This window comes from Lepus europaeus, chromosome 22 (genome assembly GCF_033115175.1).
Source record: "Lepus europaeus isolate LE1 chromosome 22, mLepTim1.pri, whole genome shotgun sequence".
Lineage (NCBI taxonomy): Eukaryota > Metazoa > Chordata > Mammalia > Lagomorpha > Leporidae > Lepus > Lepus europaeus.
The window spans coordinates 8,076,329-8,090,626 of record NC_084848.1 but is presented as its reverse complement, the minus strand read 5'-3'; the positions used below and the strand labels follow the sequence as shown (position 1 = coordinate 8,090,626).

The following is a 14,298-nucleotide window of genomic DNA, read 5'->3' as shown; positions in this document are numbered from 1 at the left end:
TGGTCTCCAGCTGTCCGTGGCCGGTCGTCGGAGTTCTTTTGGAAGCTGGGAGTGCCTCACGTCCTGGCTTTGACTTGCGGTGGTTGTGTGGTTTTTGTTTTTGAGACAGAGCGCCTCGGCTGCTGGTTCACTCCCCAGATGCCGTCCGGGGCCAGCGCGGGGCTGATCTGCAGCCGGCGCCCCTCCATGGCAGGGACCTGATTGCTTAAGTACGTGAGCATCACTGCTGCCTCCCGGCGCCTGCACTAGCACGAAACTGGAGTCTGAAGCTGCAGGCGGGACTCGAACCCAGGACGCTGATGGAGGGCACGGCGTCTTTACTGCTAAGCCAGGCTGCCGTCCCGCTGCCGTGGGTTTTGCTGTGTCTGTCTGCGTTCCCCTCTCCTCTCGGAGAGACCACAGGAGCCATCGTCTTTTAGAAGCAATCATTGCAGGATCGCAAAGCAGAGAAAATAAAGGCGGCTGTTAGGGAGGGGGCTCTTGGCCCAAAGGTGATTGACGCCGTTCCCCTGTGGGCCTGGAGTGCTTCCAAGCAGGCAGCCTCGCCCCAGTGCCCTGGAGTAGAATGGCCCAGATGGCCACCGCCTGCCCACGCCCGTCCTGACTGCCGTCTGCCGTGCCCAGGCTGCCGTAAATCGCCGGGCCGTCGTTTTGACTATCGGTGCGTTTTCAGCAATGCTTATAAAGTGAAGTGTTGTTTTTGGACCAAAAAAAAAAAAAAGAAGAAGGCAAGCCAGTCCCCAAACCTGGGTTCCCTGAGCTCCTAAATCAACGCCTGATGTGTGCCGAGGTAGCTGGAACTTCCTGCCGGGGAGCAGACGGCGGCCGGGACGCCGTCTTTCGTTTTTCAATTAAGAAAACCAAAGCAGAGCAGTGGAGGGTCACTGGCAGATGCTCCTGCACCTGCCGGCCGCCCCGGACGATCGGAGCACGGCCTTTCTCCTGGGCCATGTGCGGGCCTGCTTTTCGGGGGGCAGGCAGGTAGCGCCCCGCCTCGGCAGCTAAATCACACGGCAGCTGGCACCCAGGCTCACCAGCCAGAGCAGAATTAACAGCCGTGTCTCCAACCTTGAGGCTCTCAAGAACAACCTTTCATGTCCAGGGAAGCCAGGAACTCCTCGGTGAACGGGCTTAGCTGCAATTTGAAGGCTGTCAGAAATATTTACGGAGTCTCTGGCTCCTGGAAAAAGTCCTCCATTTACCCAAGGAGTTAGATCACGAGGCAGGCCCTGGGGGTGCCGTGTGCTTGGCCTGGCCGGTGTCGTGAGGCCCGCAGAGCGGCTGCATGTTTGCACTGGAGCCCGTTCAACATCTCCCCGGCCGGCTGGGCTGGCAGCGTGGCCTCCGGCCAAGCCCGCCCTGTTTGATGCTGTGCGGCGGCTCTTACAGGAACTGTCAGTGGAAATTATTCTTCGGCTTTAGCTCACACGTCAGGCCCGGCCACGGTCAGGGCTGCTAAGTGGGAAGTTTGTTAGTCCATTTATCAGGGGGTGTTTTGTTGGGGCCCCGCGGTAACCCGATGCTGCTGTGCTCAGCCAGGAAGGGACTCCAGGCAGTTGGCGAGGAAAATGAGTCACCTTTGGGTTCGAAGTCGCCGTGGCCGGCTCGAAGCCCCGAGGGCTCGCCCTGTGCTTGCACTCGCTTGTGCATAAGGAAATGCCACCTTCCTTAACAACAAAATAGCACGCACAACCTCTGAGGCTGCCCAGGAAGTGGGCTTTTTCTGGGGAAAAGGCGGCTGGCCACAGTCCCCTTGCTTGCAAGGTGTCCTTGGCCCTTGGGCCTCTGGCTGGTTACAGCTACCATGGGCGCAGTGGCCCCCGGGCACCTGTAGCCTGAGCATTCCTCCTGGGTCACCCCAGGTAGCAGAGAGCACCCACCCAAACTAAGAGCGTCAGTCTTGCCACAGCCGCGACACCGACAGGTAGACGAGAACGTGACCCTGGGATGGACTTAAGGAGAATGTAGGTTCTAGGGGTGGGCGTTTGGGAGGCCAGTTAGGATGTAGCCTGGAATGCCCCAGCCCACGTCCCAGTGTCTGTGTCCGAGGCCCTACTGCTCGGCTTCCAGTCCAGCTTCCTGCCAAGGCACACCCTGCACGGTAACATGTGATGGCTTTGTTTGTTAGGTCCCTGCCACCCATGTGGGAGACCTGGTCCGAGTTCCAGGCTCCTGGCTTTGGCCCGCCCTGGCTGTTGTAGCCATTTGGGGAGTGAACCAGAGGATAGAAGATCTCTCTTCCCTCTCTCTCCTCCCTTTCTGCCTCTCTCTCTCTTTCTCTCTTGCTTTCAAGTAAATAAAATACATAAAATTTTTTTAGAAGAGTGCAGGTTGCTGGACCCTGCGTCTGGACCCCAGGTTCCTGTCCGAGGTTCTGTGACCACAGTGCTGCATCAGGGGAGTTAGCACCAAGCTTGTTGAGCCCAGCAGGCCCTCGGGAGGGCAGGCGCCCGTGCAGGGACTGAAGCAGTGCTGGGAGAACCCTGCCGACATCCAGAGCAAGGGCCAGGGGGAAAGAGCCACGGCCACGCCGCCATGCCGTGGGTCTGCGTGTGACCCGCTGCGGGAACAGGACAGAACCAAGGAGCCGCGTGGCCCAGCAGTGGGACTGTCCCTCCGCCTCTTTGAGCCCCATGGTCCCCGGATCTGAAGTGAAGGCCTTGCCCTCGGTAATTCTGTATAAGCCCTGGTAGGATTGTTTTGTTCCACGGCCAAGCCGTTTCTTTCTGCTCGTAAGCATGAATGCAGGCCTCCACCGTGTTGGGGCCTGGGATTTCAGGTCAGAGAGGCCTCCTGAGCTCACTTATCACTCAGCCCCCACGGCTGAATCCCCTCCACGGTTCACCTGCTGGGGGGCGTGCACCTGCTGCCCAGGTAGCCGCTCCCGAGCACAGGTGTCTACCCGCCTTGGATGGGCTTCGCTGCCTCCAGGTGGATCTGGATGTGTGGAAGTCCTGACACGGCGTCTCCGGTCATGAATTGCACCGGGCACTAATCTGCTGTTCTCTCCTCCCGCACAGTGTGACCCGCCTCTAGAAGTTAAAGATCTGTTCCTGGATATACAAGATGGCAAAATCCTCATGGCTTTGCTGGAGGTCCTGTCTGGGCGAAGTCTGGTAGGTATCACCCAGAGGGGCCAGGAAGCAGTACGAGGCCAGGGACGACACCGCCGGAGGTTTCAGTGCAGGTGCACGGGGGTGCACACGCCTGGATGGACCCAATGCTACACCGAGAAACTTTAGAGGGCAACTGTCCTTTGCCAGTGACTAAGAGTGATGTCATCACATGTGGCCAAGCTGTATCTTTTTTAAAAAAAGCAAATGTATGCTGGTAAGCAAAGAAATACATGCCCAGTGTTTTCTGTGAGCCTATAAATGCTAAAAAGTAGAACTAGAAGAATAGAGCTTAGCTAGCCAGCCATCACGGTGACTGGACTCAGAGCTGAGAATCAGAGACATCAAAGAAAAATCTCTTAACCAAATTATGTTATCCTAGGACTAAAACTAGAGCTGCTGGCTTCCAGGATGTTCTTCCCGGTGTGACCGCCGGTGAACCGAGCCAGCTGATGTGGACGTCTGTGCCCCAGTGGCCGTCAGCCAGCCCTCCCCACGTTGCACATGTCTGCTCCATGCGGATGGGTGCTTTTCCTCCTCTCCACATGGAGCAGAGTTCGCTGGCCTTGGCCCTGTTGGCATTGGGGGTGGGACAGTTCTTGGCTGAGGGGCACTGCCCTGTGCATTGCAGGGATGTTTGGCATCCAACCATGAAATACAGGTACGCAGCCCCTGGTGTGGTAACCAAAAATCTCCCCAACATTGCCAGATGCTCTCCAAGGGAGCAGAGCGGTCCAGCCCAAAGCACCAGTGATGCTGAGCTGAGAAAGCTGCTCCAGAGTCCAGTGTTTAATGTAGCCTTGGTGACCCATTGTGTCCATATGCAGCGATGGGAACGAGGCCACACTCGGCCAACCACAGCTCAGCCAGCAAGGACCGTCCCAGCCCTGTTTCTCACCGTTTAAAGCCCCGAGCCCCTGCTGGTCGTCTCCGGTGTCATGTGGCCGGGGTCCTGTCACACCCCTTAGCCTCTGCCAGCTTTGCTTTCCCCATAGCAAAATAGGAGCTGCCATCGGCCGCATTGGGGGCTGGCTGTGCAGGGTCACGCGAGAACTCCTCCTGCAGGGCCTACTCGTCGCTGCAAAGATTGCACTTGGTTTCCTAGCAGGCCTTGTGCTGAGCCAGCAGCGTGGTCGGTCCCCAGAGGGGAGCCTGGAAAAGTGTGTTCTGGCGCCATGCACCCAGTCACCCGGGGCCCCACCTTGTGGCCAGGGCACCGGGCCTCAGTGAGCTCGTCCTCGGTGGCCTGACAGCCCCTTCCCTGCCGCACGGACACCCACACCTCCACCCTCTCGGGACATCACTGAGTTCCCAGTCAGGATAGAGGAGCTCCAAGTCTCCCGGCATAGGAGGGGGTTCAGAAAGTTTGTGGGAAATGTGTATTGTGGGAGAAGCCATGCATAGATTTCAAGATTTTTCCATCAAAATAAGTGTACCTGTCCATTCCATTGTTCCATGAAATTTGGTGGTGTTCTTGTGCAGAACGGCCATTGTCAGGAGTTTGGCTTCTGCAGGCAGGCACCTCTCTCTCTCTCTGCAGGCAGGCCTCCCTCTCTCTCTCTCTCTCTCTGCTTCTCTCTCCCCCTCCCCCTCCCTCCCTTTCTCTCTACCTCTCCCCCTACTCCTCCCTCTCCCCCCACCCCCCCTTCCTCTCCACCTGGACCCGAGATAACTGTCCACACAGCTCCTGGCCAGAGAGTAGAAACATCTACCGCCACCAGGGAGGGCGGTGTTGCAGACGGCTCGTGCTCCGCTCCCGGTAGCGGTTCAGTGAGAACAACGTTACCGAGGGTTCTGGAGCAGAGAGGAGCCCAACAAGCTGCAGGCAGGGCCAGCGAGAGAAACTGGACCGATCTGTCCCTCGTTGCCCCCGCAGCGTGCCCCCTGCAGGAACTCAGGTGCTGTCAGCACGGCGGACTCACTCTGCTGCCACAGGGGTGTGCCCTGAGCCACACCTGCACTGCATGCAGTCCAGGGGGGCTTCAGCCACGAGCCTGGGTCTTGCTCTTGAGATTCACGCGAGAAAGGTGCAGAGAGCGCCAAGCAGGGCCTGGCTGTGCTGACTGGCTCGTCCCGTTCTGCTTTGCTCCACAGCTGCACGAGTACAAATCCTCATCGCATCGTATTTTTCGGTTGAACAACATCGCAAAAGCACTGACGTTTTTGGAAGATAGCAATGTAAGTCCTCGTCCCCGCGCTTGCCTGCCACGTGGAGGGCAGGATTTGATGTTGGGTGCTGGTCTGGGGAGAAGCAGGGGAGGGGGCGTCGGCTGGGATGGAACGGGCATCTCAGGGCATCAGGGACCTTGGTGTCTGCCCAGCCCACTCCTCACGTCCGTCAGGGCGGCAGTCCCGTAGCCCGTCCTGGTTCTCAGCTCTGTAGAACTGAAGTGGGATGTTCACTCTTCGTCCTGTAAGCAAGTCTGCAATACACCTGTCAGAGTGGACCACGTTCTCGTGGAGCTTAGAACACGGGAGAGCTCACTGGGGGTTAAGAGAGCCAGGAGGAAAATGATGGGGTCCTCCCTCCTCCCTCTGTGCTGTGACTCGCTACACTGAAGCGAGCCTTCCCTGCGTGTGGAACTCTGCGGGGAGGCCCACGAGGGCTGCATTTCGGGGCTCCCCTTGCACTGGCTTTCAGCCGTCAGTCTGGGTGACCAGCGCCAGCTCGCCTGGCACTTGCCCAGCACCGGCTTGTACAGTTAAGCATCATGCAGGGTGATCTGTGTGGGGCTGTTTGTGGCCAGCACAGAGCTGGCCTTGGCTCATCGAAACAGGGCAGCTGCTGGAAAGATACTGAGCGCATGTGATGACTTGAAAGATTGGAGACTCAGGCACAGACGGAACCCAGGGGTGCCAGGCGCCAGGACTACCGCAGGTGGCCTCCGGGCGGCCACTCCCCTCGCCCCGCCTCCGGGTAGCCCTCCCCTCGCCCCTCTGCCACCATTGCGTGTTCAGATTCCCCAGTCGTGGATGGGATGGTGGAGCCGGAAGCCTTTGGGGGACACAGGGGGCTCTGCCTCCCCAGCCACACAGCACATCACAGTTCAGAGCAGCACTGTCTGTCATGGCGGAAAGGTGGAAACAGCCCAAATGTCCATCATGAACGAATGCGTCCCCTGTGCTGGTCTCCATACTGCATTCTGGTTTTGGTGGTAAAACAACGAAGGGGCTGGCTTTGTGACGTAACAGGTAAAGCCAGCGGTTCCAGTCCTGGCTGCTTCACTTCTGATCCGGCTCCCTGCAGATGCACCTGGGGAGAGCAGTGGAAGTGCTTGGGCCCCTGCCACCCACGAGGGAGACCTGGAAGGAGCTCCTGGCTCCTGGTGTTGGCCTGGCCCAGCCTCAGCCATTGCAGCCATCTAGGGAGTGAACCAGCAGGTGAAAGATCTCTGTCCCTCTCTCTCTATAACTCTGACTTTCAAATAAATAAGTAAACCTTTAAAAGCAACAAAAGCATGAAGCCGATGCCGGCCACACTGTGATGAGCCATGGGAACCTCATGCGAAGGGAAAGGAGGCGCAGAGGAGCCCTGGCTGGCTGAGTCCACGCGGGGGAGGTGTCCCGGATGGGACCGTCTGGAAAGACAGCCAGGAGGTGTGGCGCTGGCTGGGCGCTGGGGAGACGGGGGATTAGGCTCTGGAGCCGGGGGAGATGTCGCAAAGGCGGCTGTGCTGGGGCGCGGCTGTGTGAATGCGCTCACTCCGTGGCCTTGTGTACGTGACTCCGTGGCCTTGTGTACGTGACTCCGTGGCCTTGTGTACGTGAGACGGCGGATTGGCTGCAGCGTCCGTTCCGTCTCAGTAAAGCTGCCTGTGAAGGAAGCACGTCGCGTCGCACGGTCATCGACGTTTGCGGTCCTGGCCTCCCCGCTCGCTTCCAGGAGCTGTGGCAAAACAGCCTGGCCTCTCTGAGCCTCGCTTCCCGCATCTGTAAAACAGAAGTGATGCGAACAAGCCCGGGCTGCTCTGGGGGCCGGGAGTCACGGAGGAGTGAACGTGTCGCCACGTGGGCTCTGCGGGGCTCCCTTAGCTCCAGCTCCCCTGCGGCAGCCACACGCTGGGCGGTGCTCACGCCCACTCCTCCAGGACTGGGCGTTCCCTGTGGCTCTCAGCAGCATGGGAGGGACCCTTGACCCAGGATACCGGTTCCTCTTGCCGCCACCTCGTTCCCCAGAGGCCTCTCCTGCTCCACTGGCTGCCCGCAGCCATGAGTCCGACATGGAGGAAGAGGTCTCCCCCGTGTTGGTCTACAGTGTTGCCCAGGTTGGTCATGGGTTTGCTCCTAGGAGTCCCTTGGATCACGTTTACTGAGTGTCTTCCATGGCCCTGGAGCTGTGCTCAGAGCTGGGGACAAACAGCTGCATCAGAAACACTTCCGTGCTTTGAGATGCCCAGGGTCGGGGGGTGGGGAGAGACGCCCCCGCCCCCGCCATGGTCAGTGTGCTGCAGGCCACAGCAGGTGCATGGGGAGGAGCCGTGATCCTGCAGGTGAAAGCACACAGCGAGCCCAGCGCAGCCGGGTGGACCAGCCTGTGCCCGGGTGTGGCTCCCGGGAAGCGTGTGGCCGTGGCTCGGAGGGCCTGGCATTCTGCAACCCGTTCCCAGTATTTCCCACACTTCCCGCACAAGCCATCTCATCGTACGGTACCACATGAAGGGCTCCTGCTCCGTTTATCTTCCCTTAACCATCAGGAGGCGTCCCGAAGGCGGCGTGTAGTGTCAGCATTACACCCGTGCGGCTCCATTTACCAGGCTGTAGGACAGGTGACAGGCAGAGAGGGCAGGGGAGTGCAGGTAGGGAGACGGGTGAAGGCTGGCATTGCAGATGCCGGCTGTGTCTCGCTCCCAGAACACAGAGGGCCTTGTGGGTGCCTTCCTGAGCCTGCGGGCCCAGCTCCTGGGAGGACAGGCCGGTTCTGCTGAGCTAAGCCGTGCTGGAACGGATGGGCAGCCTGGTCCTGTCTGCCACAGCCAACCTGAGACCTCTCTGTCACACACCACCCCCAGCACGAAGCATAGCATTGGCTCTTGGGTCAGAGACGGGCTGCCCCACGCGCAGGGACCTCCAGAAGTCATTCCAGCTCTCCGAGCCTCAGCTTCCTCATCTATGCAATGGGTGTGTTGTGCGCGTCACAGGAGCTGGCCTGTGAGGAACATGGGGTCAGTAGAAGCCAGGAGCATCACGGTCATTGTCGCTCACCAGGCCTTGACTTGCTGCCCTCGGTGTACCAGCCCAAAGCGGGCGCAGGGGCGGGCGCTGTCCCTGAAGCCTGGCTGGGGAGCTGTGAGTGCCCCAGGGGGAGAGCGCGGCTGGCGGCCTGGGACCACGCGCAGTCAGCTCCTTTCCTGGGCCGGGTTCTCCCACCTCCTGGCAGGAGACCGCTTCAGTCCCCAGGGGCCCGGTGTTCCCGGCTCAGCCCACGCGCCCTGTGCAGCGCCGCAGGGTAACCCTGCGAGACAGCCCTCCACGCTCTCGCTGCAGAACTTCCGAGGGCCACACCTGTCGCTCGCCGCCTGGCCTCCCTGGACCCTGTCACCAGGTTGACTGCTTTGATGGCCACAGACCAGGATGTGTGCTGCAAACCACGAGACAGAGGAGGGAGCTGTCGGTCCGGGGGTGCGGGAGACAGTGGGCCGGGTCCCGCACGTGACTGGTCACGTAGGACGCGTGCTCATGACGAATGAGGACAGGGTGTCGGGCCTGAATGTGAGCACTGCCAGCATCCTGCCTGGCCGCCAAGCCGCCCGTCACGGGCCTGTGCTGTCTGAATTAGAGTCTTGGCATCCGCCGGCGAAACAGACCTCGCCTAGATGTCTGCTCTGAGGAGCGGGCTGCGTGGAGTGGTGGTGTCGCCAGCCCTGCCGGAGAGGTCAGACCCCCCTCCAGGAGCCACGAGGGGGAGGAGAGAGGAGAGGCAGGGGAGGGAGGGAGGAGAGTTTTGGGGGCAGGCACCCTCTTGGTTTTCTCTCTCCCGAGTCTCCGGGGAAGAATTTTGCCGTGTGGACGTGGAAACCTACCCTGGCTCACCCTGCTTCTCCTGTCTCCCCTGAAGGTCGGCTCTCACCTCCGTCGAGGGCCGATCGGAAGCCGCTGTGGCTGCCATGTTTGCTGCCCGGCCCTTTCTGGTCTCTGCTCCTGGGTTTCCTTGGCAGAGCCAGAGCCTGGCCAAGGGCTGTGCTGCCCCTACCCGATGGCTGGGCCCCGCCCCAGAGTCTGATTCGTTAGTGTGGGGGATCATTTGCATGCACTGGGGCCATCCATCAGTGGGATCCACTTGTCCTAGCACACTTTCTGCAGCCGTGCAGGTACCATCCACAGCCCCTGCTTGTCCCAGGGATGTATGAAATCTGGGGGTCCGTGGTGTTACTGTCGCCGCCATACAGCCTCCCTGGACATGCACAAACTCCTTAGAAAGGAGGCTGACACTTTGTAGCTGTGTGGCTCTCCTGTGTGACATTACCCTCTCTGGTCCACCCAGCCCGTAGGGGTAGTTAGGATCCTTGTGAGGATACACGGCCTGCCTGTGGGAAGTGCATTCTTGCTGGCGGGGGGGGGGGGGGGGGGGTCCCTGGGAAGTGGCCTTGTGCGGTGCCGGATGGCACAGGATGAGCCCGAGGACCAGGCTGGTGAGGGCGCGGGGCAGAACCGTGTGCCAGTCCCTGGAAGCCGCTCTTTAAGCACATGTCTTGCCTCTGTCCAGGTCAAACTGGTTAGCATCGACGCAGCAGAAATAGCGGACGGCAACCCCTCTCTGGTTCTCGGGCTGATATGGAACATCATCCTCTTCTTCCAGGTAAAATCGTCTGCTCCGTGCGTGCATGGGCAGGAGGCAGAGCCTGCGTGTCGCACACAGAGCGCAGGGTTCCGGGTGCAGGGCCACAGTGACGCTCGGTTCCCAGCACTCTGGATCTGTTCTGTTCTGGGAAAAAGAATCGTGGGAATTTGGCTGCCAAACCGTTTGAGTCCCTGGGGCTTTCCAAGCAGAGGGAGCTGTGTTCTCTAGAAGGGAAGATCCTCCCCCTAAGACTTGAGGAGTTAAATAGGATTTTGTTCTCAACTGGGGCGATATTTCCGGCCAGAACTTGAACTTGGTAGAGTTCCCCTCCTGACAGCAGTGCAGGGAGCGGATTCAAGCGTTCGCCTGAAGATGCCCCTGGAGGAGGAAGGTGCGCTGGGCGTGGCAGCCTCAGCCGGACTTGGAAACGCGGGTTCGGCGGACGAGGGGCCGCACCGTGGCCGGGGTGTGACTTGGAGCCCACGCCCCAGTCCGTGTCCCCGACCAGGAGGGACGAGCCGACATCGTCCTCTGAAACCCACCCTCTTGTGAGGTAGAAAGTTGTGGTTCCTTCTTGAATTGTCTTCCTGAGAGCAAAAATTCAGGTCCACACAGGGCTGGTTGCCGGGGCTCTGGGCTCCACACTAGCATGCAAGGGGCACTAGCCCAGAGATCTGAGACCGCGGATCCCATAGTGGCTGAGCCGTGAACTCAGAGGGGTGCTCGCTGAGCCTCAGCTTGCACATCTATGAAAGGGACAGCTAATGCGGGGTGAGCTCCAGGAGAAGCGAGGAACGCGAGCCCTCTGTCCCCTGCACGGGGTTCTGTGTGCACTTCAGGTTCTGCTGCCTGTTAACAAACAGGCCTTTGCCGTAGTCTGCTAGTTGCTATAGCAGAATGCCCGAGATCTGGGAAGAACAGGGCCTCGTGGTCCGGAGGCCTGAGCACGGTGCTGGTATCCAGTGAGGGCCCTGCGCTGCGTCCCAGCTCGGCAGAGGGCATCACGTGGCCAGAGCAGGTGCACCAGCTCGTGTCGCTCTCCGCTTCTGACGGAGCCGCCACTGCCGTCACACGGGCCCCACCCCCCTGGCCGCATCCGACTCTCTCCACCAAAGCCCCCCCCCATGCCAAACACAGATGGATTTGCTGATGATGTTTCCGGCACGTGACCTGGGGACACGTCCAGACCCTGCCACCTTAAATCCACAGTAGATTTGCATTCATTTTCCACCCAGATTCTTTGCCGTGCCACAGGCCCCACCCTGGTGACCCTCTGGGATCTCTGGCGAGTCAGTCCCATGTTGAAGCACTCTGGGGTGCAGGCCACGGTCAGGGTGTGAGCTCCCAGCAGACAGTAGCCTTAGGTGGGGCAGGGGAGTGGGGAAGGGCTCCTGGGGGAAGTGGTCCCACAGCTGGGTGTTGAGGGATGAGTAGGAGTGTGCCACCACCAGTGCCGCTCAAACTTCCTGCACGGAAGTCGCCCGGAGGGGTGCTGAAATGCAGGCTCCAGTCCCGTAGGCAGGCCCTGGGCTTCTGCGCTTCTCACAAGCGCCCCTCTGGTAGGGGTTCAAGGGTAGAGGCAGGCGGCGGCGGGACTGGGATGAGCAGAGGCAGTGGGGTTTGAAGGAATGTGATGCATTCTAGAACCATCACTGCACGGAGGGAAGGGGGCAGGAGGAGGGGCCAGGAAGTCACGGGAGCCGCCGCCGCTGGCCGGAGCTGGGGCTACTCCGGGAGGAGGCGGTCTGTGCCGTAGCTGGGCACCACAGGCGGCACCAGGCGCTCAGGCCAGCCCCAGGCCAGCCCTGTCCCTGACGCTGCCATCAGCAAGGCTTCTCCCTGTGGGGAGGACTTCTGGTCCCTCCGGCCGGGGTGCACGCGGCCCCGGGCAGACCTGGGGCTGCCTGCGGGGAGGACCAGAGCGGCCCGGGCTCTGAGACCTGGCTTTCCTTGCAGATCAAGGAGCTCACGGGCAACCTCAGCAGGAACTCCGCGTCCTCCAGCCTGTCGCCCGGCTCCGGGAGCACGGATTCCGACTCCTCCTTCCCCCCCACACCCACCACGGAGAGGAGCGTGGCGACGTCCGTGAAAGACCAGAGGAAAGCCATCAAGACCCTGCTGGCCTGGGTGCAGAGGAAGACCCGGAAGTGAGCGGCAGCCCCCCAGCCCCCAGCCTGTGTTCCCTGCTGTCTCAGGCCCGGGGGTGGGGGTGAGGGTGGGGTGGGGGTGCTCACCAGCCTGCGGGTGGTGGAGAAAAGGGAGCGGACGTTGTTGAAGGCACCCAGCACGCATGGGTCTGCGTTTTCATGCAGGCTCTTGGAGCTGGGCACACTGCAGTCGCCATTGTCACACACACACATATACACACGCGCACACTCACACCCACGTGCACGCACACACGCATACACACGTGCACACACACGCACGCGCACGCGTCTGCAGAAAGCTGTAGAGAGCATTTGAATACAGAGCAGAGGGCCTTTCGTGGTGGTCATCCATCGTCGACATGGCCGTGCTGCTTGGGCACGAATACCGTACACTGTTTGTCAGTTAGCTTCAGGGTGTGTGGCAGTGTCTGCCCTCACTCAAAGCGCAGTCATCCTGGGACCTGCTGGAGGTTCGTCTTCCCAGCACGAGACAGCAAAACTGGAGCTGAGTTCCAGCCCTCTGTTGGGCCCTGTGCCTGCAGGAGTGCTTTTGTTTTGTAAGATGTACTTATTTATTTATTTGAGAGAGGGGGGGGGGGAGGGAGGGAGGGAGGAGGAGAGAGAGGAGGGAGAGAGGGAGAGAGGAAAGAGAGGGAGGGAGAGAGGGAGGGATAGGGAGGGGGAAGGGGAGAGAGAGGGAGAGGGAGGGGGAGAGGGAGAGATCTACCATCCTCTGGTTCACCTGTTAGCTCCAGTTTGAGTCCCGGCTACTCCACTTCTGATCCAGCTCCCTGCTAATGCTCCTGGGAACACAACAGAAGATGACCCAAGTACTGGGGCCCCTGGGGCCCGCGTAGGAGACCTGGATGGAGTTTCAGGTTCCTGGCTTCGGCCTGGCTGGATCCTGGCTGTTGTGGCCATTTGGGAGGTGAACCAATGGATGGAAGACTTCTGTCTATTTCTGTAGCTCTGCCTTTCAAATAAGCAGATCTTTAAGAAAAAAATAGTGTGAATAATTGCCCCTTTATACAATGGAACTTCAAAAGGTCATGGAAAATGGAATGGAAAAGTGTATTTTGGTGTAAAAATGTTGAAATCTGGGAAGTTTTTTCATAGTGCACATTTTCTGTGTAACTTTTGAGGACCCCTCGTGTCTGGAAACACAGGTCTGATTTGCTGCATGCGTGGTGCCCTCCCTTCCCGCTGTCGGGAAGTGGGACTGGGAAGGCTCAGGGGCCGGGGCATCTGTGCTTGGCCAGGTCAGCGGCGCCCAGCCCTGTGTGGAGGCCGGCGAGGCGGCTGCACGTGGACCTCGTGGTTCTAACACGTGCCGTGAACCCGGTTCTAACGCGCACCGTGTGCCTCTGCTGCCCCTCAGGTATGGCGTGGCGGTGCAGGACTTCGCGGGCAGCTGGAGGAGCGGCATGGCTTTCCTGGCCATCATCAAGGCCATCGACCCCAGCCTGGTGGACATGAAGCAGGCGCTGGAGGACTCCGCCCGGGCAAACCTGGAGAAGGCCTTCAGCATCGCACACGAGGCCCTGCGCATCCCCAGGCTCCTGGATCCCGAAGGTAGCGGCCCTGCTCACTCAGTCTTTGAGAGAAGTTCTACCGCAAGCGTGCACCTGCTGTTCCAGACAGGGAACTGGGGGCACACAGGGGACTCTAATGCAGGGGTTTTTCTCTCTGATTCCTGTCCTCAGATCATGTGTGCTTCCCATGTTTTCTGTACAGCTAACTATATCCTTACATCATTGGTTTTCTTCAACGTCTATCTAATGGTCTCTTACTGTGGTTACTTCACATTATGATACAGCATAGGAATTTTACCTGTTGCTATAATGGCTCAGGCAGATGTCTACATGGGCTGCTCCACCTAGCATTTACTAGAGTTTACTCGGTAGTCACTGGGTGGCCTGGAAGAGTCCCTTTTATACGTGACACTGTGGCAAAGAGAGCTCAGCACACATCTCAGGCTGCTCCCTTCGCGAGCAGAATGATGGCGTGGGTGCTCGGCTCTCTGTCCAGCTGCTTTCCACGTGGGTTGGGCTCACGTGGGACTCCCTGCGCAGGGTGTGGGGCTCCTGGTTCACAGTACTCGCCGGTGGGCCCAGCCAGGGGCTGGCTCTTCCCAGTGGAAGGGACTGAACCAGCCAGGAAGGAGGGACAGAGGGTGGGGAGCGAGGAGCCGTGGGAACAGCTCCTCCATCCCACGTGCCCGGTCCTCTCTCCGCCGTGGGTTCCTCCCTCGGTGGTCTGT

General features: G+C 59.9%; 1 protein-coding gene across 2 annotated transcripts in view; it reads left to right on the top strand.

Moving 5' to 3' along the window:
* CLMN (calmin) overlaps window positions 1-14,298 on the top strand; it is a 101,431-nt gene that overhangs the window by 62,227 nt on the left and 24,906 nt on the right. For both annotated transcript variants that reach the window (XM_062181097.1, XM_062181098.1), the window contains exons 3-7: window positions 3,021-3,116; window positions 5,208-5,291; window positions 9,817-9,909; window positions 11,848-12,038; window positions 13,417-13,610. In XM_062181097.1, coding sequence (XP_062037081.1) covers window positions 3,021-3,116; window positions 5,208-5,291; window positions 9,817-9,909; window positions 11,848-12,038; window positions 13,417-13,610 — 658 coding nt within the window. The remainder of the gene's footprint in view (window positions 1-3,020; window positions 3,117-5,207; window positions 5,292-9,816; window positions 9,910-11,847; window positions 12,039-13,416; window positions 13,611-14,298) is intronic.